At 33.1% G+C, this 27,897-nt stretch overlaps 2 protein-coding genes, 1 long non-coding RNA gene and 1 other non-coding gene across 5 annotated transcripts; all 4 read right to left on the bottom strand.

Moving 5' to 3' along the window:
- Nucleotides 1-1,406: 1,406 nt before the first annotated feature.
- On the bottom strand, nucleotides 1,407-5,539 carry LOC130014631 (guanine nucleotide-binding protein-like NSN1). The gene is made up of 8 exons (XM_050350511.2): nucleotides 5,278-5,539; nucleotides 3,943-4,875; nucleotides 3,656-3,820; nucleotides 3,286-3,494; nucleotides 2,827-3,091; nucleotides 2,440-2,619; nucleotides 2,147-2,358; nucleotides 1,407-1,983 (listed from the first exon to the last, which is right to left on the bottom strand). The coding sequence occupies exons 1-8, from the start codon at nucleotides 5,297-5,299 to the stop codon at nucleotides 1,639-1,641; spliced, it is 2,331 nt and encodes a 776-aa protein (XP_050206468.2). The 5' UTR covers nucleotides 5,300-5,539; the 3' UTR covers nucleotides 1,407-1,638.
- Nucleotides 5,540-6,226: 687 nt separating this feature from the next.
- LOC126656054 (guanine nucleotide-binding protein-like NSN1) lies at nucleotides 6,227-9,605 on the bottom strand. Of its 2 annotated transcripts, none has more exons than XM_050350512.2 (10): nucleotides 9,526-9,605; nucleotides 9,391-9,421; nucleotides 9,046-9,290; nucleotides 8,618-8,729; nucleotides 8,352-8,525; nucleotides 7,960-8,177; nucleotides 7,532-7,796; nucleotides 7,189-7,368; nucleotides 6,894-7,105; nucleotides 6,227-6,817 (listed from the first exon to the last, which is right to left on the bottom strand). In XM_050350512.2, exons 2-10 carry the CDS (start codon nucleotides 9,407-9,409, stop codon nucleotides 6,443-6,445), a joined length of 1,800 nt encoding a protein of 599 aa, XP_050206469.1. In that variant the 5' UTR covers nucleotides 9,410-9,421; nucleotides 9,526-9,605; the 3' UTR covers nucleotides 6,227-6,442. The 2 variants fall into 2 exon arrangements, with proteins under 2 accessions (XP_050206469.1, XP_055959618.1); XM_056103643.1 differs by having other exon boundaries at nucleotides 9,391-9,427; nucleotides 9,526-9,559.
- A 121-nt stretch (nucleotides 9,606-9,726) lies between these two features.
- Nucleotides 9,727-9,811, bottom strand: TRNAM-CAU (transfer RNA methionine (anticodon CAU)). The gene is given in 2 exon segments: nucleotides 9,727-9,762; nucleotides 9,774-9,811. It is a non-coding gene; the product is annotated as a tRNA-Met (tRNA).
- A 12,921-nt stretch (nucleotides 9,812-22,732) lies between these two features.
- On the bottom strand, nucleotides 22,733-25,346 carry LOC126654921 (uncharacterized). Its single transcript, XR_007632792.2, has 3 exons — nucleotides 25,199-25,346; nucleotides 23,990-24,081; nucleotides 22,733-23,015 (listed from the first exon to the last, which is right to left on the bottom strand). It is a non-coding gene; the product is annotated as an uncharacterized LOC126654921 (long non-coding RNA).
- Nucleotides 25,347-27,897: the final 2,551 nt, after the last annotated feature.

Raw genomic sequence — 27,897 nt, 5'->3', positions numbered from 1 at the left:
TCAACACGATGTCAACATAAAATCAACATTGTAACATTACAATAATTTAACATTATTATTTTTCTTCTTCCCCTATGCTACCATATCATTATCTAGTCTCAATTTAATTTAATTTAATTTTTTTAGTTTATTTCACAGACAATATTATCTTATTTGTCAATGTTAAAATAAAAAAAAAACTGTTGATATCAACATCAAGTCAACATAAAATCAACAACACTGTAACATTATAATAATTCAGCAACCAATCATCATCAACAAATCGTTCTGCAGAATAAAAAAACGCAGAACTACAACAAAACACAAGAAAAATGCAGAAATAGCGTAATTTAATTCCATAAAATCATAAAATTATTCTATATAACATGAAATGAGTATTAAATTCTTTAAAGACGCTCTTTATACATGTTTAATGGTGAAAAAACAGTAAAAAAATAAACAAATTACAGATCTGAAAATGAAAAAAAGAAAATTTCAGATCTAAAATCAAAAAGATAAAACAAAGATGGCGGCACGATGGAGATGGAACAGCGGAGGCAGATCGGCGAAGGCGGAATGACGTAGGCGGAACGGCGAAGACGGGACGGCGGCGGCAGCGAAGGTGGAACGGCAGAGAGAGAAATCTGAGTTGAAAGAGAAAGGAGAGAGAAATATAAGGAGAGAGAAAATAATTGTAATTATGAGAGTTTGTATGGATGGTGTAAAAGTAATAATTTCTTCCTTGCATGGTAGTTTTGAAATGTCAAACACGTGTTGGTATAAAAGTAAATCAAATATAAATGTTGGTTGTTTGTGTAAAAAGCCCTTATTTTTATTGTGGTTAAACCTTTTATTTTAACACAAAACGCAAAGATTTGATATTTTATTGTGATTATATCTTTTTTAATTTATATACATGGCTCTCATGTTGGTTAGAAAATGAGTTTGATTCGAATTTGCCTATAAAAGGAACACAATTTGTCAAAACGAGTTATATTTGCTAATTTTGAAAATTTTGGTCATAACTGACAAAAGTTATAAAAATTTAGAATTTTTAAAGTTTGGCCTAATAAAGTATTTTATTTGTTAATCTTCGTAATTGAACATATTTATAATAATATTTATATTTTTACTAAAATTAAGTTAACAAAGAATTGAGCCAAATGAACTTTTAAAAAACACTTAATCAAGTTTGAGTTGAACTCTTAGCTTCAAATTTAATAATAAGTCAAACTAGAGGTTAACAATGCCCGACTGAACTCAACTCGACTTACTGCTATTTTGAGCCTGATCTCCACAATAGGAAAACAATGTCGCCTTGCAACCTATACAAACATGCTGACCACGATTACGAGATTTACAAGTCCTCTCGTCTAAGATCACAGGCCAAGAATACAACTTATACAAGCATACCCAGCTTTCAGGAATTATCAAACATATTCCGAATTGTATATATAGATACGGAGAGAGAGTCTCTCGTTCGACTAGGCACAAAAATTTCATGTGCAGGATACAACTGTATATGTAATGAATCCCCATCAAATAGCTATCATAATGCTCAACCGAAAAGAACATTTGAGAAAGAAAGAAAAAAACTATCTTCTGAAAATACAAAACCCTTTTGGTTCATGGTTATACATGTTATCGTTCATCGTCAAACTAAACATCAGGCATTGGCACCTCACCAATGATTTCGCTATCATCCTTTTCGACGTCCATGTCAGAACCATTTTTCATGAAGCAATCTACTTGAAAATTATAGTCATCACCCATTCCATCCACTTTATCTTCTTTTTTCCTACGTTTCATTTTTGTGTTTAGCATACCTTCTGCGTCATATAGTTTCTCGTTTTGTCGGCAAGTTGGGTTTTCTCCTTTGGCTTTGTTTGTATTATTTTCTTCAGAACCAATAGGCTCGTCTTCAATAGGCTGGTATTCACCATCATGATTCATATCTTCCGTATTTTCATTACCTTTACTTGATGGTTGGGTTTCCTCATCTCCCTGGTTGGCAAAACGATAATTAGAAATATGGTTGAGCAAAAACAAAACTAAATCGTTTTTTCATTTTCAATTCCAAATTTAATTCTGAAAAGTTATCTTTTCAATCTCCATTCTAATAAGAAATTTCCAAAACGTCTAGCTAATAGAAAGAGAGATCACAAACCTGTATCATGCTTTCGTTGAAACTGATTGGGCAACTAGGCGGAACTTCAACAGGATCAAAGTCATTTACAGACTTGAGGCTTCCAATGAATGAAGATTCACCGGAGTAAACTTCATCAATGTTGAACTGCTTCCCGAGCTTTGAAACAACCTGAGACTCTGAAGGTTCCTCTTGATTCCTAGTTGGAGGCATTGTGTAATACGGAATCTTACCTGAAATATGTCAAATAAAGAGTGTTCATTTTAAGAAACTGATTTTTCTTATTAGTAAGAGCAATTTGCCACAAAGCATACCCTCATTCCAGTCACGCAGAACAATTCTGGCTGTAGCATCAATGTCCACAATACCATCCTTCTTTAGTTTGCCCCTGACTGTAGCCAACTTTTGTAAAAAGTCATCAACTGATTCAAAGTCTGGTATCTTGTATAGGGTTAACAACAGCCTAGCTGGGCACAGCTTGAGAATTTCATTCACTGTATTATCAAGTAAGGCAGTACGCATTAATGTGCAAATCATAATATAAAAAAGCTGTATTGAGAAAACATAAAATCATACTCTAGTGAATTCAGCTCAGATAATGGAATCTAAGACTTCTCTTACATCATTCAATTTCAGCATAGCCGAGAAAAACCGGAAGATAAAATCAAGTGATAAATTTTCAAAACAATTGGTTATGCTACCTGGGCTGACTGGATCCTCCAACTTCTTAATCCTTTTGCAGTTACGAAGAGCTATGGATGCATCATTCTCTGCAGATTTGGGGATTACAACACCAGGACAATCGAGCAACTTAACATTCTTGTTTAGTTGAACTTCTTGCATTGATCTTGTTAACCCAGGAGTAGCACCAACATTGACAACATGGCTTCTCTTCAAGCTGTTAATCAGACTACTCTTACCAACATTAGGCAGCCCAACAATGCCAACTGTAATAGATTTTTTAATCTGCGGAATACCACGGTGTGCAACACATTACTATTTGAGACGTGTAGCAACTCAATAAAATAAACTTCTGAGATGCAGCACAACTTCAAATACAATTAAAGGTTAACTACACAGTCCAATAAGCTTCAATTCAAGAATTGAAGGAAGAAAAAGGAAATAGACAAGGTCAAAGAGTAAAAGATAACTCAATGTACATCATAACTTCTTGAGTAGTTTTTCAGCAATTTAGTAAGTGTTTTTGCTCCAAGACAGTCACTTGTTTGCAAAATAGCTTTGCGCTTTGCTGCTTTCGAGGAAGATTTCCGCCCTCTCTGTTCTTGAGTACTGCACTTGAAAGCAACTGTAGGATATTCTTCTCTAAGATACTTTAGCCATTTTTCAACAGCTTCTCGTGGGACAAGATCTACAATGCAATAATAAAATCAAAATGTGAGATAGCATAAAATTGAAAATAACTTGTTGAACACTGCATTTCTACTGCCCATGATTTAATAAATTTAATAAGCAAAGCACACACAAAAAAAAATGTATCGAATGGATAAAAGAAGGGTAAGTAAAAATTACCAATTTTGTTTAAAAGTAAAACGAGTTTCTTATTGTGACCAAATTTCATCACCATCTTTTCCATATCAAAACAACGGGTACCAATAGGATCTCGGGCATCCAGAATTTCCAGTATTACATCTGATTCCTCGATGACTTTAACAAATTCCTTATAGAACGAAGTATCTGTACGCAAAAATTTAATAATGGATTGATTTTAAAAACGTACCATTACTACTGATTCGGGATTTGTTTGCAAAATCATGTGGAAATAACTAGGAAAACAGCATAAGAGTCACACAGATTACCTCTGATTAGTTCAAGCGCCTTCTCCCTCGCTCTCCATGCCTTTTGGTAATTCAAAATGATACCATATTCCTTTTGAAAGTCTGCAATTATGTCTGCCGGCGTGTACACTGTTTTGACATCCATAAACTTGGATTTTAGCACCTCTGCTATAGTTGAAGATGTTGCCTGCCTTTTATCTTTCATTCTAATTTTTAATGAGCATGTGTGAATATTGTTGAGTCTTCTAATAAGAAACATGCTTGTCCTTCCATCTCTTGAAGCCCTCAAACTCCATTTGCAATTGCTGTCCAAACAATTGAGTACATACTCAATCGTGCATGATTTACTCACTTTAAACTGAAAGTTGTTAGCAATTGCATATAAACACAAACATGTCTTCATGATCGTTTTATCTTTAAAGATTTGCCCAACATAGACCTCTTTTTGATTCGAATCAGTTACTATTTCGTAGTCTTCTTCGTTACTTTCAGCTTCTTCCTCTTCTTCACTGGTCTGGTTTCTCATAATATCTGCATATTCTACAATATCCATGGCTGAGTATTTGGATTTTACATTTTCCGTTTGTTCTTCATTAAATGCCATGGAAGATTTGTTGTTAATCATCGGCAATTGGGGCGGTTCGTCAGATTGTTTGGTTGAAATACACAGTGGAAACTTTGTTACGCTAGAGTCCCTCCTTTTCAGTTCAAGGTAAAATCCGAGGCTGTCATCATCTTCAACTTCTAAAGTTTGATGGTTGCTCTCTAACTGATATTTAATCTCCATATTGGTTTCCCAGTAGTCAACTTGGTGTATAAGTGCAATCATCGATTGGAGCTTTTCGAAATTTGTGTCATCCGGTATTAAAATTCCTTTCATTTTGTAATTGGAGTAATTAAAATTTTCATCCCATTTTCCATTATAGCATATAAGAACCGGCACTGTGTTTTTTCCTACAAAACGGTATTTTAAAACCAATAGTAACATATTATTTAACTGATATAAAACTATTCGTAAACCTAAAACATGATAACTTCTCTCGAATTATTTCAATTGTCAGTTACATTAAATCAACAACTGATTTTTAGTTATACAAAAACATGTTAAATGACAATTAATTAAACTTATAGTAAACTAAAAACATAATGAATATTTAAACTGAATCTGATAAACTACTTACAAACACAATAAAACATATCTAAACATATAAAAAAACCTCTAGCAAACTTAAAATTACAGTTTGTTTATCATCTAATATTTGCTTTATCATTCAATTTTTTCACAGATAATTGATATTCTACTATGATTACTTCAAATGATTGTAAGAAAACTGGAGCTGGAAGTAATCTACTCACCGGAATTTTCGATCAAGCTCATGATTTCGCAATTCTTCAATTTTTGATAGAATTTCAATGATATTGAGCTTATACAGTGTCTGCTGTTGCGATTCTTGCTTCGCTTAAGCAATTGATCGTGACCAAAATTTGATTTGATATTATTCTTTGTTAATGAACTAAAAATTCGGATGAGTTACAGGTTCTAATTTGTTCAGCCATGGCTGACTGCGAGAGGAAGAAACAAAGGAATAAGAAAATATTTCTTTAGGTAAAAATTTAATTGTCAAGTTAAATCAATAATTTTTAATTCAATTCTCTAACCTAATTTTTTAATACAATTTTCAAAATTTTTAATCTAAGGTTATCTTCAATATTTTCTATCAAAATTTACTAAAACTAAATTTTTAATCTAAGGTTATCTTTTTTTATCTTATATAGATGGCTCTAATATTGGCCAGATCGAAGTTGGCTATAAAGAAAATACAATTTCTCAAAACGGGTTATATTTGTTAATTTTAAAAAGTTTGATCATAGCTGATAAAAGTTATAAAGGTTTGGTATTTTTAGAAAGTTTGGGCTAATAATATAACAAAATTTTATTTGTTAATCTTCGTAATTGATGTTTATAATAATATTTATATTTTTACTAAAATTAAATAGTAAATAGTTAACAAAGAATTGAGCAAAATGAGCTTCTCCAAAAAAACACTTGATCAAGTTTGAGTTGAACTTTTAGCTTCAAATTCTATAATCACATCAAACTCGAGGTTAACAATGCCCGACTGAACTCAACTCGACTCACTGCTATTTTGAGTCTGATCTCCACAATAGGAAAGCAATGGTACCTTGCAACTTATACAAACATGCTACCCTGGATTACCTGATTTACAAACCCTCTCGTCTATTAGCATATCTTAGATCACAGACCAAGAATACAACTTATACAAACATACTCACTTTTCTGGAATTATCGAACATATTCCAAATTGTATATATAGATAGAGACATGAGTCTCTCTTTCAACTCGGCACAAAAATTTCCCGTGCAGGATACAACTGTATATGTAATGAATGCCCGTCGGATAGTTATCATAAAGCTCAACCAAAAAGAATATTTGAGAAAGAAAGAAAAAACTAAACCTCTGAAAATACAAAACCGTTTTGATTCATGGTTATACATGTTGTCATTCATCATCAAACTTAACATCAGACATTGGCACCTCGCCAATAATTTCGTTATCATCCTTTTCGACGTCCATGTCAGAACCCTTTTTCTTGAAGTAATCTACTTGGAAATTATAGTCATCACCCATTGCATCCACTTTACCTGCCTTTTTCCTTCGTTTCTTCTCTGCTCGTTTCATTTTTGTATTGAGCATACCTTCTGCATCATATAGCTTCTCGTTTTGTCGGCCAGTTGGGTTCTTCCCTTTGGCTTTGTTAGCATTATTTTCTTCGGAACCCATAGGCTCGTCTTCTATAGGCTGGTCTTCACCATCATGATTCATATCTTCCCCACTTTCATTACCTTTACCTGATGGTTGGGTTTCCACATCTCCCTGGGGGTCAAAACAAAAATTAGGCGGAATATTTTATGTCCATTCTAATCAGAAATTACCAAAAAAGGTCACAAACCTGTATCATGCTTTCGTTGAAACTGATTGGGCAACTAGGCGGAACTTCAACAGGATCAAAGTCATTTACAGACTTGAGGCTTCCAATAAATGAAGTTTCCCCGGTGTAAACTTCATCGATGTTGAACTCCTTCCCGAGCTCCGAAACAATCTTAGATTCTGAAGGTTCTTCTTGATTCCTAGTTGGAGGCATTGTGTAATACGGAATCTTACCTGAAATATGTCAAATAAAGAATGTTTATTTTACAAAACTGAATTTCTCTTATTAGTAAGAATAGAATTCCCACAAAGCATACCCTCATTCCAGTCACGCAGAACAATTCTGGCGGTAGCATCAATGTCCACGATACCACCCTTCTTTAGCCTGCCTCTGACTGTAGCCAACTTTTGCAAAAAGTCGTCAACTGATTCAAAATCTGGTATCTTGTATAGGGTTACCAACAGCCTAGCTGGGCACAGCTTGAGAATTTCATTCACTGTATTATCAAGTAAGGCAGTATGAGAAACCATAAATACACTCTCTTGTGAATTCAGCTCAGACAATGGAATCTAAGACTTCTTTTAAATCATTCAGCAGGGACGGTAAAAACCCGATAATAAAGTCATGTGATATATTTTCAAAAGAATTGGCTAAGATACCTGGGCTAACTGGATCCTCCAACTTCTCAATCCTTTTGCAGTTACGAAGAGCTATAGATGCATCATTCTCTGCAGATTTGAGCAATACAACACCAGGACAATCGAGCAACTTGACGTTCTTGTCTAGTTGAACTTCTTGCATTGATCTTGTTAATCCGGGGGTAGCACCAACATTGACAACATGGCTTCTCTTCAAACTGTTAATTAGACTACTCTTTCCAACATTAGGCAGCCCAATAATGCCTACTGTAATAGATTTTTTAATCTGCGGAAAACCACAGTGTGAAACACATTACTATTTGAGATACATAATGACAAATTAATAATTTAAACTTTTGAGATGGCACAACTTCAAAAACAATAGAAAGGTTAAATACATTTTCCTTAGACAAGGTTAAAAGCAACGAGTAAGAGATAGCTCAACGTACATCATAACTTCTTGAATAATTTTTCAGCAGTTTGATAAGTGTTTCTGCTCCAAGACAGTCACTTGTTTGCAAAATAGTGTTGCCCTTTGATGCTTTAGAGGAAGATTTCCACCCTAAGTTTGATCTCTGCTCTTGAGTACTACACTTGAAGGCAACTGTAGGAAATTCTTCTCTAAGATACTTTAGCCATTTTTCAACAGCTTCTCGTGGGACAAGATCTGCAATGCAACAATAAAATCAAAAGGCGAGATAGCATAAAATTGAAAATAATTAGTTGAACACTGCGTTTCAACTGCCCATGTTTCAACAAATTTAATAAGCAAAGCATACACACAAGAAGAGAAACAAAAGAAACATATTAAAGAGATAAAAGAAGGGTAAGGAGAAATTACCAATTTTGTTTAAAAGCAACACGAGTTGCTTATTGTGACCTGATTTCATCACCATCTTTTCCATATCAAAACAACGAGTACCAATAGGATCTCGGGCATCCAAAACTTCCAGTATCACATCCGATTCCTCGATGACTTTAACCAGTTCCTTATAGAATGCCCTATCTGAAGTATCTGTACATAAAAGTTAAACATGCAAACAGTTATTGACATGAAATGTAGAAATAAAACAATTTCCCCATTTAAAATAAGTTCTACCAGCATACCCCTATTTCTTGCAATTCCACCAAAATCACCATTGTTATCTTGTTTTTCAGAAATTTGGTCTTTTTCTGAAGCTACATCATCCTCGGGCAACCCCAACTTTCTCTTTTGAGCCTGAAAATGAAAAAAGACGCATTACAAGCAGCAAACCAGATACACATGAACCAGAAAATTCTTGCAGCCAACTAGCCGTAGAAATTGAGCCAACTAAAATAAATTAGTAAATCTCCTTTCTAGATTAAACAATGCACACAAAAGCATTACAAACTATAGGCGATCAGAATTCAGCAAAACATCGATTTCTATCTCAATTTCAAACCAAATAAAATTGTCGAATATGCAACAAAAAAAATCAAATCCAACTACGAAACACGATAAAAATGACCCGAAAATACGCAACAGTAAAACCAATCAAAGCGAAAAACAATACCCTCTCTTTACGGGCAACTTTCTTTTGCTCCAACTCCTCGATTGCACGAGCCCGACGAGCTTCAAGAGCCTTAAGCTCTTGTTCCTTAAAAGGCCAGTCATTAGGAATACCAGGATCCTTCTCAACCTTAGTTTTCTTATTAACTCCCAACTTTTTAGCATCCTTAGCTTTCTTTTTATGATGCTCTTTAACCTTCCTTAAAACCTTATGTTTCTGCCTTAAGGTTATTCTTTTACTCTTACTCTCTGCCCAACACAAACAAAATTCATACACAATAAAGTCAGTCACAAAACTAAACAACACCCAAATCATAAAACTGTAAATTGAGTAATGGGTGTAGCTTACTTTTGCTCTTCTTCACCATATTTGCTCGTTCCTGTGGTTAAAATCATGGCAAAAAATGGAGAAAATCAATAAAATTTGAGCATAATAAAAACTATTGAAAAAAATGAGTTAATAAGAGAAGGATGAATGGTTAACCTGAAAGAAAACCTAATTAGATGTACAGATGAGATTGAGGAGGGAGAGATGAAGTTTCAAGTTTTTAACAGAAAATGGAATTTGAATTAGGGTTTTGGAAGGGGACAAAGACAATGGTTGGGCTGGGCTGGGTTGTTTTTTAAGACCCATCTGAAAAATTGAAGCCCAATGACTGACAGGATGACAATAAAAAAAGAAATATGGGGTGAGAGAGGCTCGAACTCTCGACCTCAGGATAACTCAGAAGCTATGAGACCTACGCGCTAGCCAACTGCGCCACCACCCCATTGATGACTTGTCACCCAAAAGCTTCCTGCTGTAAACACAATTTAATCTATGAATTACATTAAAAAAAACGGATTATTTGTACCATGGATTTAAATCGCAGTAACGGCCGCAGTCGCAGCCACGGCCGTATATAACGGTAAAAGTTACGTAACGGCCATAACGTTGTGTAACGGTCTACCGAAGTGCATTTTTTTAATTTTTTTTGTAAAGTATGTGAATTTAATATTAAATTAAAGAATTAAACTGAGATTTTAATATACAAACCTCTAATAAAAGAAACTGTTAAAAAAACATATTTTACTAATTTTTCAATATCATAGTTAAATATACTTTAATTTTTTTATAATAATAAAAATGTATTCATAGGAAAAAGCAAACAAAAGATAAAAATTAAAATAGGGTTCAATATGTTTACAACATAAATTATTACAAACAAAGTCACCACCAAAAGGAGTGTCGTGGAGGTTCTGCCAGAGGCTCTTCTTCCCTTTTAAAAATGAACAAGGAATTAACAAAACTTGACGTATCTGCATTACTTCTAAATGGCTCATAACCAAGTTGCGTAGTAGATGATTGTGGATCATATTGGGTTGACTCGGTACTGGTATCCCCATATCCGTAGCTGGTATCCCCATATCCATAGTTGGTATTTGAGCTTGAACTGTCTCCTCCGTAGTTGACAGCATTATAACGACCATATCCATAAAAATTGTAGTTTTCTTCTCCGCTTGAATGAGGTTGATAATTTGTTGAAGAATGATAGTGATGATCATAAAGAGGAAGCTGAGAAGGAGGATGAGGACGAGGATGAACATCACGGCTTGAGGTACTTGCATCAACATTTGTGACATACATACTATCATAAGGAAAAGTTGATGGAACAAATGTTTCTCCTCCACCTGCAGGAGTGCTGCACTACCATCATCGTCATCATCACTAGCGCTACCATCATCATCATCATCACTGCCACCACCACCGCTAGTACTAAATCCAGCCTGATTACTTTGTTGAGTGTTAGAAGGTTGAGTTATGGGTTCATCATCATCAGATATCCAATCCATACTTTCTTCATCAAGTAGAGGTGTTTCTCTTTCTTCAAGCCATTCGGATAAAGGATCATCTTTCTCAAAAATATAATCCAAATTGATGGGATTATAACTTTGATTCAAGTCGTTCTGACTCTTTCTAGTTGCATTTCGAATTTTGAGCCTCATATTATTATGCACAAAAACTTTTGGTATTGTCACGACCCAAAATTATTGAGCCGAAACCGGCGCTAGAGAATGGGAGTTATAGCTCCAAAACCCGTAGCAAGCCTAAATTATCAAAAACTTTTTCGCAAATAATACAATGCAAACACAAACGGAAGCAAATATATATATATATATATATATATATATATATATATATATATATATATATATATATATATAAACAAATATTTACACTAACTATTCTGATAATCTCGTGGGCTCTAGTTACCGTATCATGTACGAACTGGCCTCACGGTGCTATATACACAAATTAGTGTAACTGTCCATATCACCGGCATCTGGTGCCGTGAACAAAACACATTATACGTAGCCTACAAAAATATATAAACAACGACAGCAAGTAAAACATATAACCAAAATGTACTTCCGTTAAGACTACGACTCTGTCGACACAGGACCAGTATTGCAACAATATGGAAGTCGAGGACTGTACATGTAGGTCTGACTTCCAAACTCCAAAAGTTGACCTCTAGCTAGGTCCAGACACTAAGCACCTGAAAGACATCAAAAGTGATGGGTCAGTATTTAGGAAAATACTGAGTGAGCTTGCATATTACTAACAATATTATTATAAAAACATAGCATCAAATTTCAAATAAAATAATAATACGAAAATACATATAAACAAGTATTTGATCCGTTCGAAACTAAAATCCTGAAACATGACACGACTTACTAATATTCAAATCAAAATGATCCATATGGTCCGACCCGGGAGCTATTCTGACTCAACCACGTCAGCCGCGACCAATTTCTTAATCCCAAAGTGTGGATCCAACCCACTAGATACGGGGTTCAGGTTACTTTAACCGAGTGCTCGCTCGTATCGCATTCATATATCCAACTTCGAAATTCGTATTCATAATCATATCATGCATATATATATATATCAAATCATTTCTCATAATCCAACACTCTAGACTGACTCGATACTGGTGATCACACAGCCTATTGACACCCAATAGGTAACTAGTTTCTTCGGATCGCATACTAGTCTCTCGTAGATAAAATTTAATAGAAACATATATCATTTCAATCAATCATATATAATGCGATGCGTGTAATTAATATAAATAAGATATATAATATCAAATAATTTTAATAAAGAATACACGAAATTAAAGTGCAACTCACAGTGATCGCTATCCAATCAATGACGTGGTCGATATGATAACATGCACCCGCTAGTCCATGTCTACTGACCTCACTGCTCGCTGACACGTCTGATAAGACGTTTAATACTTAGACGCAAATCTCGTGTTTTGTATGTATGATACTTTTAAGTTCTAGGGTTTAGATTCATTTTCCGATATTATTCATGAATCGATAATCCGTTATCATATTCACGATATGTCAAACTCCACTTCTTATATTAAGAATCGTAAGTCCTTCTTAACGTTTTCTATTATTTTTAATCGCTCAAAACGCCGAGCTTATCTCGAAACTTTAACTTATTGGGGTCCTTAATTCGTCTTTAGGGTCTAATGTTCGAAAATATCAAATACCTAGGTCGAAACACGGTCCGTATGCACACTTGTGCCTTTGGGTGCACGTTCGTGCGCCTCGGCTGGTGCACATTCGTGCACCAAGTGCACAGCCCCCGAAAATTCGATTTCCGGGGCTTTCCGACCATTTCGACATGCTCCAATCCTCTACACACCTAAAAGACACCCTAACTCACAAAACCCGCATCTCCGTTTTTACTAAAACGCTAAAATAGCTTCAAAAACGTCAAATTCATTTATCCCGCTAAACCAGCCAACAAAACTACTAATTCCGTACCAAATATCGACCTCTTACCTTGATTCAAAGATGAGGATGGATAGTGCCTTCGATTTCAAAGAAATAGGCGCGAAAATCACTTGAAACGGACGTCAAACGGAGAAACGGCGAGCGATCGACAATGAGGAACGATGAAAGCACGAGGAAGGAATGAAAGCTTCTGGAGGAATCTGATTCATATCATTCTCTATATATATATCATGGTCAAAATCCCACTTTGGTCATTGTTCTCTTCATTTATTACAAATTAACCTTTAAACTTTTCTTTTGTTCAATTTAGTCCATAACTAAATCAATTAATATTTCAATCACAACTTATACGTATTATTTATATCCAATAAATAATACGATCAGAGAATTTATACTTTCCCGACAAAACTTATAAATTTCCCATTTTAGAGACGTAATTGGCTAAATTACCATTTTAGTCCTTAAACTTTATTTTATAACTTTCTTGTCATTTTTCCTTTTAATCCCAACTTCATCTTTTAAACTAAGATATATTATTGAATTCCTCGCAATCATATCTCCGAAACCGTCCTACGAAGATTTTATTTATCTAAATTTCTCGGAACACTTTCCGATATCCCCACTCCAGCGTCTCAGAACTGGACACGTGGCCCAATTAGATAATTAAATCTTTTGGGGTATTACAAGTATCAAAGTCTGTTTCTTGTCTTGGTATGAATCAGCGATAAAGTGCTCCAATTTCTTTCGCAATTTGAAGAAGATGTCGTTTGACTCAACACTTTTATGGCGATGGTTTGAAGTTCAGAAGCACTTTCACCATATTGAATCCACCACTCAGCTGTAATGAAAAAAATAAAAATTAATTTTCAATTAAAATACTAATAAACTAAAATAATTAAATGAAAAAGATTACCTGGATTAGTAAAATTAATGGCTCTTTGTGACAATGCAGTACCAAAACTCTCCGTTTTATCACGAAAAATCAGTACATGTAAATTAATTTATGATTTATAAATGATCAAGGAGGTAAAATAAAAATTTTAAAATATTATTTACTTACTTGATGTAGTGCTTTGGCTTGATTATCCAAATTTGGCTCTAATCGTTTGATCAAATTTTTCGTTCCAGCAAAGACCTCATTATCATTAGATATGTCATGCTTGCTATACTGAAATTGTGGATTGAAAAAATATCCTGCAAAATTGATTATATTAGCCTAAATTCATAGTGATATCTAAGTATATGAATTTACACGCGGATAATAAATTTCACTTGCTGCATGCAAATGATGATGTAATTGAAAGTTCCACCTTTGATCAATTATTCTCAGTAATTGGCATAACTCCTGCAATTTTGTTTTATTGCCAATTTTGCTCTCTCCATAGCCTCATATATAAATTCCATTGTAGGTCTATCATCACCATCGACTAATTTTAGAACTTTTAATAAAGGTTCTTGAACTTTCAAAATATCATTTGTCTTTTTCCAAAAATCTCTTACTTCACTTGACAAGCTAAGAATTATTTTATTAACTTCAACAACAGGACTGGTGGTAGCTCTACCATGCTTAGAAGCTAACCATTCCTCATATTCAAACATGTTCCTCAACCCAATTCTATGTCTCATTATACTTTCTAAGGCAAGAAAATCACTAGCAAACCTTGTAATTCCAGGTCGAAGAAGATCTCTACCATCAGTGAATTTTTTCATGTAATTACACACCCAATTGTGATTGTAAATGAATTGGGTAATTTGTTTTGCTATTTCCATTGCGTCTTTGATTTTTTTTTCTTTTTCCAAAATCTTCAAGGATTAAATCAATACAATGTGCAGCACAACAATCAAATAGATGTGTGGAAATGCATACATCAATTTTTTTCCACCAGCTTTTATTGCCGCTTCATTATCAGTGACAATTTGAATAACTTTTTCTGGACCAATTTTCTCGACTACGCTTTTCATTAGTCCAAAATAATATTCAGCGTCTTTAGAAGTAATAAGTGAAGCGTCAACTGACTTATGAAAAACAGTTCCACAGTTAGAATAGACCATAAATAAATATTGACATTCTGGTTGTGCCTGTCCATCCATCACACATGATTGTGACACCACGTTCCTTCCATATTGAATCAAAAGAAGCAATATATTTTTTCATCGATTTATATTCGTTTGAAAGAAATACCTCTGCAATTTCATAAGGAGTCGGTGGAGGTATATTTGGACCAACCTCGTGAGCTGCTCTGGGTAATGGTCGCGTCCAAGGTGAATTTGCAACTTCAAATGGTAATATATTGTGAACCACAAAATTATCAAATGCTTTCATTAATTTTTTTCTGGCTTTTAAACCATTTGGTGCTAACTTTTGGCTGCTTTGCTGCAGCTCTTTCTTTTTCTAATTCAACCTCTCTAGCTGCTAATCTAGTAGCCGGTGTTGATGCAGGAGTAAACCTTTCACTTCCTCCAATTCTTTCACGAGTAGTGAATGAACAATCAAATTTATTTTGTTGGCTATTACTGCTACCACCACCTACATCATATTGATCTCCCCTACTCCTTCTATATTCATCTTCTTCATATTGTTGCATGCTACCTTGTCTTGCTTGTTGAAATCCATCATCTTCCTCATCATCTTCTGAATCTGGTTCATTCATTCGAGCACATTCATCTTCAAACTCTTTTGATCTTTTTACTTTTTCTTTTTTAGCCAGATTAAATTTCATCATAAGTTTATATATATTTTTTCGGACGTTATTAAAAACTTGTGGACAACTACTTACTTGACCAGGTAGATGAGCCAAGTGTTGTTTTAAACGAATTATTCCACCTGTAATTTTTTTTACCACAAAATAAACAAATCACTTCCCCTCTATTCCCGGTTGGAGTAGTAAAATTTCATCCAACATCTTGACTAGGTTTTGATCCTGATTCTGCACGTGCTTTAGGCATTTTTAAATTTTGTCTGACAAAAAAATTAAAATATTATCATATATTATTAATAAATTAACAAATAAATTACATATTTAATCAAATTAAATGATATGATTTTAACACAATTATAATTACAAACTAAATTATTATTAAATAATAATTAAACATAAATTATAAAGTAAACATATAAATTTTTTATTTACCGGAATTAGAAGCTTCAAATAGAATATAAGAATTGTGTTTATTTTTTTTAACTGGAAACTTTAAATAATATAATAGCTCTGAGTAAAATTACTTACAAATGAGACATATATATATATAGTACATCGGAAAAAAAAATATTTACTATTTATATTTATCATTTTTCACAATTATTTTTTAGATATCAATAATTTTACCGCAATAATTCACTTCCATTATTTTTCAAATGGAATTATTTACTGACACACCAACATATAACCAACACCTACCTTTTGTTTTATATAAATATATTAACACATGTCATTTTCACAAATCTCACTCACATATAAATGTCTAATAATTACTAAAATATGACAACACATTGCAATTTCCTTTTTGACTCACTCCATATAAGACTTCTTTTTGATATAAAGTTAACTAGAAATATCATGTGGTCGTTGTCAGACAAATCAGTGAGATAAGTGCCTTTTCCCGCCCATTTCTTCAGTTTCTTCTTCTCTTATTTCACTCCGTTACTTTATAAAACGGTGAGCAACGGTGGCACCTGATATACAAAGGGTATAATGGCCGTTATTCATCAAAAATTAAAACGCATGTAACGTAACTTAAAAAGTGAACAATCAGGTCATGATTTTGTCTCATAAATGAGGCGTCAGGACCATGGTTGTTAAAATTGGAGGGCCTAGTTGTTCACTTTTTAGGATGTTAGGGGCATATTTGAACCTTTTTGAACGTTGAGGGCTTGATTCTCGAGGCAAACCTTGGGGGCATAATTGACTTTTCCCATTAAATTAAAATAAAATAAAAGTAGAATGAAAAAGTCTAATTATGAATATTTTTATGCATTCATTAGTTTTATAAAAGATGATATCTTTTGAATATTTGGTGTAGGTAAAAGGAACGCTATCAAAGGGCTATTTTTCTATCTAAACAGTGGGACATTCGCCTAAAACTCTTGGCATCTAACCATGATTGAAAAGTCTATAAAATTTATCTTTGGGTTGATAAAAGAGAGAGTGTAGAAAAAATTAGAGGTGGAAGGAAAATATATTATTCCATGTAGAAAAGAAAGTCCTTAGTGAAGTAATGGAGCAATCGATTCTGAATTATATTATGAGCTGCTTTTTTGCTTTCAAGAAATGTTGAGACGAGTTGCATAGTATGGTGAATCATTTCTATTGAAGAAATAATGAATATTATAATCAAATACACTAGATAAATTGAGATATATTTTTTCTCCAAAGACTGAGTGTTGGATTGGGGTTTGACAAGTTTCACTGTTCAATTGCGCTTTGCTTGAAAAGCAGACTTGGGGAATTGTAACCTTTCTAGAGTCATTTTGTGCTCTGGTCAATGAGGACAAGTATTATCCTCTTATGACATTATGGCAACAGTATATAATATTTTTTGAATTATTTTTTGGCAGAATATTCAGAAGTCCTTGAAGCTTCGTAAGTCGGTAATAAGCTGGAGAGTAGGTAACAATGAATATATTTGTGTATGGAATGGTAGATGGGTATGTGAGAGTTCGGTTTGGTGACCGTTGGTCTGGCCAAATCTGCCATAAAGTGGGCTACTTATTTGAATAAAATTTTGCACGATTTGAAGAAAGGTGTTGTTAAGACTACTTTTGTTCCATTTGAAGTTGAATCAATTCTCAAAATGGTTATTAATCCTATATCTTCTTGGAATAGACTGTTCTACATGCATAGTAAGGACTACTACTTAATTATTGTTGGATATCATGCCCAGCAACAACTGAAGCGTCAGAATTGAAAGTGCAACGCTGCTTCTTACTCTAACTCAATTTGCACGTTTGCAGACTAAATTGGTCATGAGATGATGATTCTTAATCCAAAAATGGCAGCCAATATGATGTCAACTTGTGCTTTATGGCATTTGAGGAGGAACCAAACACTTGTGGTAAACCCACCCAACCTTTTTATCTTGGAATAGTATTGGTGTTGAATCACATGATGCATGCTTAAATGTAAAAAAAATAATATTGTTGTTAATGATGATACTGTTGATGATGATGTTTATAACATGCTTGATGAATTGGTAATAAAATATAGTGATTGTAATCCCAAGATGCTATCTTTTCAAAATGAAGTTTTTAAAGCTAAAAAAGTGAAATGATTGTTTTAAGTAAAGAATTTCAGCACATAAACTTCCAAAATATTGTAATTAGTCTAATTTTTTAGACTTAGATCACAATCTCTTTAGATTTTTATAGGTTATTCTTGGCTAATTACGTTTCAATTCTGCAAATTTGCAACTGCGCACTGATCTATCCCGATTGAATTCAAATAGCGAACCACAAGCTCGTCACCCAGACGAGTTTCGATGGAAATCATCATTGTACGCTTCAGTCCCTTATCACTTTTACCAGTCCGGAAAAAAGGTGTCTATATATATATATATATTGAAGAGTTTTTGAAGAATAATTTAATGTTTATGAATTTATTCCCGTTCATTATAATTTGGGAGAACATGTTAGCAATGAGCTTATCGAATTGTATCATTTTAAATTTTCTAATAAATATTAAATAACAATTTATTTTGAGTTTTCACCTCATTATTCCTTTTTATAATTATGAGAGATGAGAAGTTACATCATACTAGGGATAGTAAATCTACTAATCTGAAGTCTAAGTTGATAGTATAACTATTATGTCTTAGCTCAACTATATTCCTTGAAAACATATAAGATTGATTCAGATTCACAACAAGACACAAGCAAAAACAAAATTCATCACAATTAATATCCATATTTCTCAACACTTGAAAATAAGGAATAATTGTCACACCCGTACTCTAACCTTACATTAGAAATCCAATAAACATTCATTATCATTCATTAAAATGATAGTCTAGTTATAATGTCAATTCATTAGTCTGGAAATTTATAGGACTCGATTGAAAATGAAGTTTGTCGTTAAACTAGGTTTATATGGTTTGTGTGAAATGAATTAAAACTTCAAGGTTTAAATTGAACTTATGACATTATTAAAGGACTTAAAGAGATCTTTTGATGGATGAAGTAATAATTTATGAATCATTTCTTTTTGTTTTAAATATATTAACTTTTATATATAAGTTAAAAACCACCTCTTTAATGTTCATTATTATCAAACCTAAAACCTTAGAGATCAAAACGAATTCCTTCAAATCCCTAACTCAATTTCAAAATCGAAACCTTTATTCTTCATGTTCTAAGGCTTTGGGAAGAGTGGAAACTCGAATTGGTAAGTTTCTTTAATCATTTATGTCTTTGTGTTGAAGTTTAGTACTTTGTGCCATGTTCTGTTTTATTGCAGCATATTAATCTTTCGTATTTTGAACATAAATCATGTTCTATAACTCCAAATCAAGTAATTCTTGATTTCACCAAAACGTTAGAGTGTCTTCTACAACTTTTGTTCTTTGAGTTTGTTTTGATTCCGTCTGTCTGATACCTTAATTGATCATGACATTTTATTGCTTCAGCTGTAAAGACAGTTTGACCTCACCTCACTAAAACTGGTATAACTCATTGCTTAGATATTGAAATGATGAAATTCTTTTTGATTTGGATTCTAAACTCAAAGGGATAAATTTTAAATGAAGGGTTTGTTAAAATTATATCTAGACTATTCACAGGACATGTTTGATTAGAAGCTTAATGTTCTGCCTACTAAGGCAAATTTATTGCCATGTTCATAATCATGCATAAACCATATAGAAATCCATTTGTATGATCTAAATTTAGGTCAAATGAGTAATTAATATCTGTATAGGTATGTATATATGATTGTGTTTTGTGATTTACATTACTCATTTAGGTGCTCGTTTTGGCAACGACGGTGCAAGTAGAAAGTAAGGCAGCTTGTGACGTGATTTTGGACTAGTTTTGGTTGTTGTGTGGTGAGTAGATATACTAGACCTTGCTACTGAAATAGATATGCTATTTTGATATTCAAAATTTTAAGGTTTATTGTGTTTTAAATGGTTATATATGGCTGTTTTGGAATGCACGAAAGGTGTTCGATGAAATTCCTTGTTTAAATATTTGAAATACTACATGTGGCAAATGTTGTATAAAATGAAAGAAGTTTTGAATTGAATCTATATAAGTGTTTGATTTTAGTAAAGCTTTGATGCTTTTGATATAATGAGTATTTGTTTATGAATGTGCATTACCTTTCGACAATTCAATAGTTGTTTGATTTGGTTAAGTTTTGAATGAGAATTTGAAATGGTTTTACTATTAAATTGTATTGCGTTTTGATGAAATGATTTGAGATTTCTTTATATATGATATGCCTACTCTGTAATGGTACATATTTGAGAGGTGCTGAGTTGTGATATGCACCTGATTATTGTAATATCCCGTAAAAATTTTAATTTATTTTTGATAATTTCCGACATTTTTCCGTGCTACTAGTTTATACTCTTTATTTTTTTATAATGTTGCTGAATATCATACCATTATGTTTATTTATTTTTATTAAAATTAAAAAATATGTTTTATCGATAAAGTATATTTTATCTTTATATTCTATCATGTTTTGATAAATTTTATTGGGTTAAAATGTCAATTATATATATATATATATATAATCTTATAGACTAATTATAAAGATATTAATCAAAATGGGCTTTAAATGAAGTTCTTAGCATTAACTCACGAATTCAATAAAAAGAAAGAAATTTAGAACAGAGGAAGATAAAAATCATTTCATAAACTAATACCGTGCAAGATTTGAGCACATTGCATTATGCACAATAATGTGTAGAATTAAATGCTTTATGATTCCTAATATTTTAGAATTACCTATCTTGGCATGGGCTTTGGTTCAACCAAGCGAGACCGGTTATGTTTTATTGGCCTCGTTTTGCAGCCCTAATTCTTGTTATAATTAGAACTGTTACACTTATTATTTCACTCTTTTTTTCTCTAACTTTTTCATCAAACCCTAACCGTCTTTATACCCTAGTAAAACGCTGATCTCATACGCTCTAATCCATCCCTCATTGTTTCTTTAAATCACATCAAATTGAAATCAGTTTCCTCGTTGCTGTAGTTCACATCATCCTCTTAAATCCCAAAGTTTTAGAATCGAATTCGGTACGTTAATATCTCTGTTATAATCGCTGTCGATTTATCGTTTTTTTAGATTCTATGGCTGCCGCGTATCGTTCTTTTGTTGCTGATGGGTTTTTATTTCTGTTATTTGTTTATACGAGTTAGGGTGATCATTAGGTGAATTTGCCTGTTGTTTTAGACGAAAGCATGGATTGTTTCTTTGGCCATGATTCTGGTTATGATTAGGTGCACGTTATGAACATGTTGTCATAACTGTTCAAAATTTGTTTGTTTCATTTGAAATCTATTCTTATTATTATGGTTAAGGTTTCTTGGAAAAATGAGATTTGGATGTGGCTGTTGATATTCTTAAGAGTTGTGCATGCATTATGATTTTGTTTGAATTGTTGCGGCAATGAATTGTTAATGAGTGGTTCATAACATTTTGACCATTTGATTTCATATTCCAATTGTTTTACTTACTGCCTTCATTTTTTTTCCATTATTATAATTATTGAATTGATTAAATTTTGATTTAAAACCAAACTTTCAAATATCATTTTAATTACTAAATTGTTAATTGTTAGTACTATTTTAAATCTGAAAAATAATAATATTGCTTTATTTATAATTGTCTTGGTATTAAAAATTATACTATAAAAACGATAATTATTTTATAGCCTAAATTCATATAATTATTTAGGTAATTATTGTTTAATTTAAACTTTGTCTTGACGTGCCAATTTGGCTAATTTACATTATAGCTTTTAATTATTTTTCTTAATTTATTTTAGTTAAATAAATTGTCGGTAACTATTGGTTATTTGTGTTTTAAGCGTTCCGTTTTAATATTTAATTATTATTTTATCAATAAATATATTTTGGAATTATAAACTGTGGTTTATAATTTTAATAAAATATTTGAGTCGGGTTAGACTTGGGTCACCCGACATGTGAGGTGGCTTGGTAGTTATCAGTAACTCGGCTAACCCACTATTTCGAAATTAATTATTATTTAAAGATTATTAAATAATATTTGTAAATCGAATTTTAAGCGAGAACTCAACTGACTTGTAATAGTTGTGCATTGCTACCTTTTGGGTATTTTTGTGTTGCTTTGGATTATTTAATTCTGACGTGTTATTTGTGCTAGTCCTATGTGGTGTCTAGTACTCTCTAGAGTTAGAGTCTGTTTTTAATAATTATTTTATTTGTCTAGACCCGTCTACTGTTCGTGCTTCAGAGGCGAACCAGGATTAATTGCTTGCCGGTTATCACGTGGATTAGCAAGCAGTGACTTTGTACTTACTATTTACCGCTTTATTAAGTAAATTGTTATTTTCATATTAAATATATATACTGTACGTATATTTCGAACTGTTTTTATGTTATGGCTTCTAGTTGGAACATGCTACCTAATGGGCATCATTAGGACTGCGTGCGCACCAGTATTGATCTGGGTAAGGTATATATGGAAATGTGGTAACTCGGTGTGAGCGTAGCTCTCGGGACCAGGTAGAGTAACTCGGTGTAGCTCAGCTCTCGGGACTCTGGTATAAGTGTGGTCAGTGGTAACTCGGTGTAGCTTAGCTCTCGGGACCAGACCTGTTGGATTATGTTTATTATTTAGAATTGTGGATTAGGGTTCTGTCACGACCCAAAATCGAGGGCCGCGACCGGCGCTAGGGAATGGGAATTGTAGTTCCGAATCCCGTAGCAAGCCTGAAATTCACTATAAATTTTTCGCAATTATGTTATAACACGGAAGCATTTAATTATGAAAACATTAATAGTTATTTTGTAAACACTGGCTACGTAAATCTAACATCGTTATAAACATTTTCCAAAACTATAATATTGTCCTAGGTCATGACTGGTCACACAATGTACTACTGCAGCGGTCACGGAAGTCGGACTGTACATGGCAAGACAGACTCCCGGCAAAACGATAGACTTCTAGTCACTCCAAGTCTAAGTACCTGAAATGTTTAAAAACCACGGGGTCAGCTTAAGCTGAGTGAGATATACCTTACTAACGGTATTATCACAAAATAACATCGCAAGTGAAAATCATTTATTCAAACAAACATAATATCATTATATTTCAAACAAAGAATTGATCCGATAGAAACCTTAATCTTAAACTCCTAACCTTTCCTAACATGTATCGTATTCATATCAAATCAATTTGATCCAAGTGGTACGGTCCCGAGATAGTTCAACCGAGTTACTCGTTACCACGTGGCATAGTCCCGAGATAGTTCAACCGAGTTACATCATGCCACTGCTTAATCGTAAGGTGTGAGTCCCGAGATAGTTCAACCGAGTTACTCACCAGATACGGGTCCCGAGATAGTTCGACCGAGTTACCTCGTATCTGCCAAAATTATAATCCTCCTTTCCGATACCCAAACATATTCCATTTCATAATCATATATTGAGCTCATGTCAAACAATTCTAAGTACAGACATCTAGACTCTTACAAACACCGGTGATCACACGGCCTATTGACGCCCAATAGGTAGCTTGTTTCTTCGGATCACACATCATTTTCAAGCATAGAACAAATAGCAATAACGATATACAAAATGTCAAACATAGAACAAACAACAACCAAAACACCACTCAATTTGATCCAACACCAAATATGTAATTCATTCCCACATATATAATAAATCAATTCACAATTTAATTATCAAACATAAACTATTAATATATATATATATATATATATATACTCGTCTATATATATATATATATATATATATATATATATATATATATATATAATAAGTCATATTCCGTGTATCTCACGGTAGAATAACCATTTAATTCATATAATTTCAAATCACAATAGTTATTATATAATGCGATGTATTTTTATAACTTATAAATAAAATATTTTATAATATACTAATAGCGTAATAATACGCGAGAGTAAAGTATACTCACTCCTTGCTTTCCAATCCAAATCATTTACATGCATTAGTCTTGGCCGAATACTCCTAGGCCAAAACCGTCGATCCCGTCGCCTCTCGGTTTGTCTGTCACAAACGAGGTTCAAAAAAATGCATTTAAATTAAATTGGCATTATAAAATCAAAACTACTAAATTAATATCTTAAGTTAAGTTCCCTTAACTTCAACCTATCTATAACGCTCAATTTATCCCTTAGAATCCTCTCAAACGTCCAAATTCACTTCGGCGCGTTTTTACGTCAATTTCGCCTTTTCGTTTTTAAATCTCAAAATGCTTAACCTTAATATATTTTTCCTTAGCATTTTGAGTTTAAAACAGCAAATACAATCCTTAGTGTCCTTACTTTAGGTTCACCCCTTTGACCTTAGTCGAAACGCACTTAATTCGCTAAACGTTTTCTATTGATTCTTGCTCGGTTCAAACACGATACAAAAACAACATTTGAAATTCGTTTAGCACCACTATTACCCTAAGTCATTAACCTTATTATCAACTTAGTACAGCCCCATTACACCTTCTATAACCATTTTATTTATTTATTTTGATATCACCCTTTTAACATAAGTTTCGTCATTTACGTTCTACGTTTAAAATGTCAATTTTATGGTTATTCTTTCAACGTTTTAATCGATTTAAATCAGCCTATAACTCAATATAATTACCTATGTATTCATTTCTAATCATGTCATAATCTTAAACCAACTTCAATTACAATTCACTAACATTTTACTCCAAAAACTGTTTTTAAAGTCTAGTTCGATTCCTAGTTTCGTAACTCCGTTAACTATCGAAACAATTACGCATTCGAACACGAACGGAGGGTGGCATCAGCCCCCTCCCCCTCAACTCAGCCCTCCCCTGTTTTGACAAGGGAGGGGCCGGCCAATGCCCTGGTGCGTCGCACCAGGGCTGCTGCTCACGGCAGCAACTCACCGTGCTTCGGCACGGTGAGAAATCCGGCCACCATGGCTGGAAAACAGCCACCAAACACCCTTTAATCTCACCAAATCATCAACCCAAACACAACTCTCACAACCTCATTCAACCACCCTTAATTTTAGTTTAAACTTAACCAAAATCATGCCAAAACTATTAATTCTAAGCTTATAACATCACTTTCAACAATTATCACCAAAACAGAAAATTACAGCAGCAACCCTAACCTTAAGATGAGATTTATACCTTGATTTATTGGGCTCAATCAGTAGGTATGGTTCTCCTCTTTCCGTTGCCGCAAGAATCGACCAAAACCGAGCTAAAACGAATAAGTTATGGTGAATTGAAGTTTGGTTTTCATATGGAGTTGAGAAAATGAAGATGGTGAGGGTTTGAGCTGAGAAAATGGGTGTATATTCTGATCTTAAATCATATAATTAACTATATATATTTATGGCAAAAATGCACTTGAACCCTTAATGAAGCCACCTCCTCAACATTTAGTCCTAAACTTTTTCTTTGCTCAATTTAGTCCAAAAATCACTCAATCGTTAAATCTCGATAAATTTCGTATTATTTATGTCCAAATAAATAATACTCTTCCGCCAACTCACTATTTAGACTCCGCTAATCGATTTTGCCAAATTTTGGCTAAAACGCTCAATTTTCCAATTTGAGCGAAAACGACGATTTCCGTCACTTTTTCGTCCTTATTTTTCTCTTATGAATATTGATATCCAAATTATCAATATTATTTTCTTAATTACTGATTCCCGTCAATAATTTATTTATTTAATATTTTTCGGGCAATAAAATTCCATTTTCTAATTTCTCGGGGACTTAATCTTATTTTTTTAACTCCAACTTTTCCTTAGTCCCGTTTAATTATTTTAGGCATTAAAAATATTGAAATTCCTTCTTTAAATTCCAATATCGACCTATCCTCGTCCTTAATTACTTAATTCCTTTGCTAACTCCCTTTTCTAGTCGCTCTGATCACTAATTTAAATTTCGTTGCTCACTTCGGCAACGTCAAACGTACGGGGTATTACATTCTTCCCCCCTTATAAAAATTCGTCCTCGAATTTTCTTATACTTTAATTACCTTCTTAGGTAAACTTCCTACTATATTCTTATACGTTTTTCTTCGTGACTTCTGTCACACTACACTTGTCGCTCCTCCGCGATACTGCAGTCGTTATATTTCTTTTGTATCGTACTTGATACAACTTTTAAACGTCCTTATACTGTCCTTTATTTAATAATCAAAATCTTAATTTGATTAATTTAGAACAATTTAATTGAATAACTTAATGTTTTAAGTTATTTTTAACTTATCCAAAATTGCTCTTTTGGTCAATTTTGACCCTTAATTTTGCTTTTGTCGAGTAGCTCGTTGTTACACAAAGTTGGCAGTCTTATAGTCCTCAATGCCATCTTCAACTTTCATTGAGACTCGACCTATTTTCGAGATTTCCTTGACTTCCAAAAACGTCCTTAAAGTTGACACTATGTCAACACTTTTATCCTTCCTTTAATTTCGTGTTTTTCACTCACTCTTGAGGTTTAAAGACAACAAATTTAATTTAACCATGCCTTGATTGAGTTATCCAAATTCAATTTATACAATACCATCTACTTACATCCATTAATTTCGATTAGTAATAATCGAGTTTTAATACCATATTTTTCTTCCTATCTTCGTTTACTCTAATCAAATATTAAGCGTTAAACGCGTATTATCCAATTCTTCTCAATACTACTCGTGTCCCGTATTCTCTTCGGGTCTTTACGTTTTATTCTTTTCATTATACGCTTCTTACTTTCACTTCCTCTTACCCATGTGTAAGTATGATCATAGGTATCTCATCGACACCTCTTACTATTCATCTCGATCGATTCTATAATATTTTATTATTATTTAGGCTCAATGCTTTTATTGGGGTGCATTTTATCATATACATTCATATTTTTATTATTGTCGCAGGGCTTTACATCGGAGTTCTCTTACAAAACAAAACAAAATTTCCAATCATCTTTGATTGGTTTGGCCGGCCATTTCAAACTTTTCATTTGATTTCAAATCACTTTGAAAACTCTAGTACAATTGTGGCTCAGAGTGATGACATCTCTCATCACTAAAGAGTTGCTCGATAAAATCACGTTTTCTTTCATCGTTGTACAAATATGATGCATGACCTATATTTTGAAAAACTATTTTTTTTTGTACAAAAATTGTATGCATTGCTAACGTGATTATGATTGGCCATATGCAATATCTGAGCACAATTGCACCGTTAAAAACATAAGATTTTCACATCTTTTGCAAAACCGTAAGTCCCTCCAGATTACACACTCTGCGACATTATTGGCTTTTATTATTTTTTTATTGGAGTTTATTATTATTTTGATATTGAAAGTTTTGTCGTCTGCGAACACTTGCCTAAGTGTTTCGCAGCCAAAACTATTCCTCTCCAACACTTCAAATCAAACATCCCGCTCGATACCTTCTAATGTCCATCTATCTTTATGATCCACCTTCTCGACCACATACTTGTATCTCGTAGCCCTTAGGCATACATATCGATTCTTCACAACAATCTTTATTCACTAATCGCTTACCATCCTTCTCACTAAATAAAACGTAATATCAGGAATTATGTTTGACGATATATGTATTTTATGTGTTTTATGTATTTTTCGTTCAATTGTTTTACTATAAATTGTGCATAGGATAAAGCCTAATAAACATAGTTTATCATAATCAAAATTCTATAGGCATTGCCTACACGATATACTATTTATCATATGCACGCCATATCGATCAAACACAATTACGATCAATCATATACCAAAAACAAGGCAATTAACCATATAAAATATGCAACACACGGTTTATACTATTCACGTGAACACGTGAATCAAATCAATCGCATATTAAAGTA

Source organism: Mercurialis annua, linkage group LG7 (assembly GCF_937616625.2).
Source record: "Mercurialis annua linkage group LG7, ddMerAnnu1.2, whole genome shotgun sequence".
NCBI classification, from domain to species: domain Eukaryota; kingdom Viridiplantae; phylum Streptophyta; class Magnoliopsida; order Malpighiales; family Euphorbiaceae; genus Mercurialis; species Mercurialis annua.
Note: the sequence above shows the minus strand (reverse complement) of the source record. Positions and strands in the feature narration are given on the sequence as shown.

What these genes read in the sequence shown, in the direction of transcription:
- LOC130014631 (XM_050350511.2), bottom strand. Translation starts at nt 5,299, where the DNA reads ATGAGCTTGATCGAAAATTCCG. An exon ending in GGCGCTTGAACTAATCAGAG is followed by an intron (nt 3,821 to 3,942) that starts GTAATCTGTGTG and finishes TTTTGCGTACAG; the next exon opens with ATACTTCGTTCTATAAGGAA. An exon ending in TCAACGAAAGCATGATACAG is followed by an intron (nt 1,984 to 2,146) that starts GTTTGTGATCTC and finishes TTTGCCAACCAG; the next exon opens with GGAGATGAGGAAACCCAACC.
- LOC126656054 (XM_050350512.2), bottom strand. An exon ending in TGGAATTGCAAGAAATAGGG is followed by an intron (nt 8,526 to 8,617) that starts GTATGCTGGTAG and finishes TTTTATGTACAG; the next exon opens with ATACTTCAGATAGGGCATTC. An exon ending in TCAACGAAAGCATGATACAG is followed by an intron (nt 6,818 to 6,893) that starts GTTTGTGACCTT and finishes TTTGACCCCCAG; the next exon opens with GGAGATGTGGAAACCCAACC.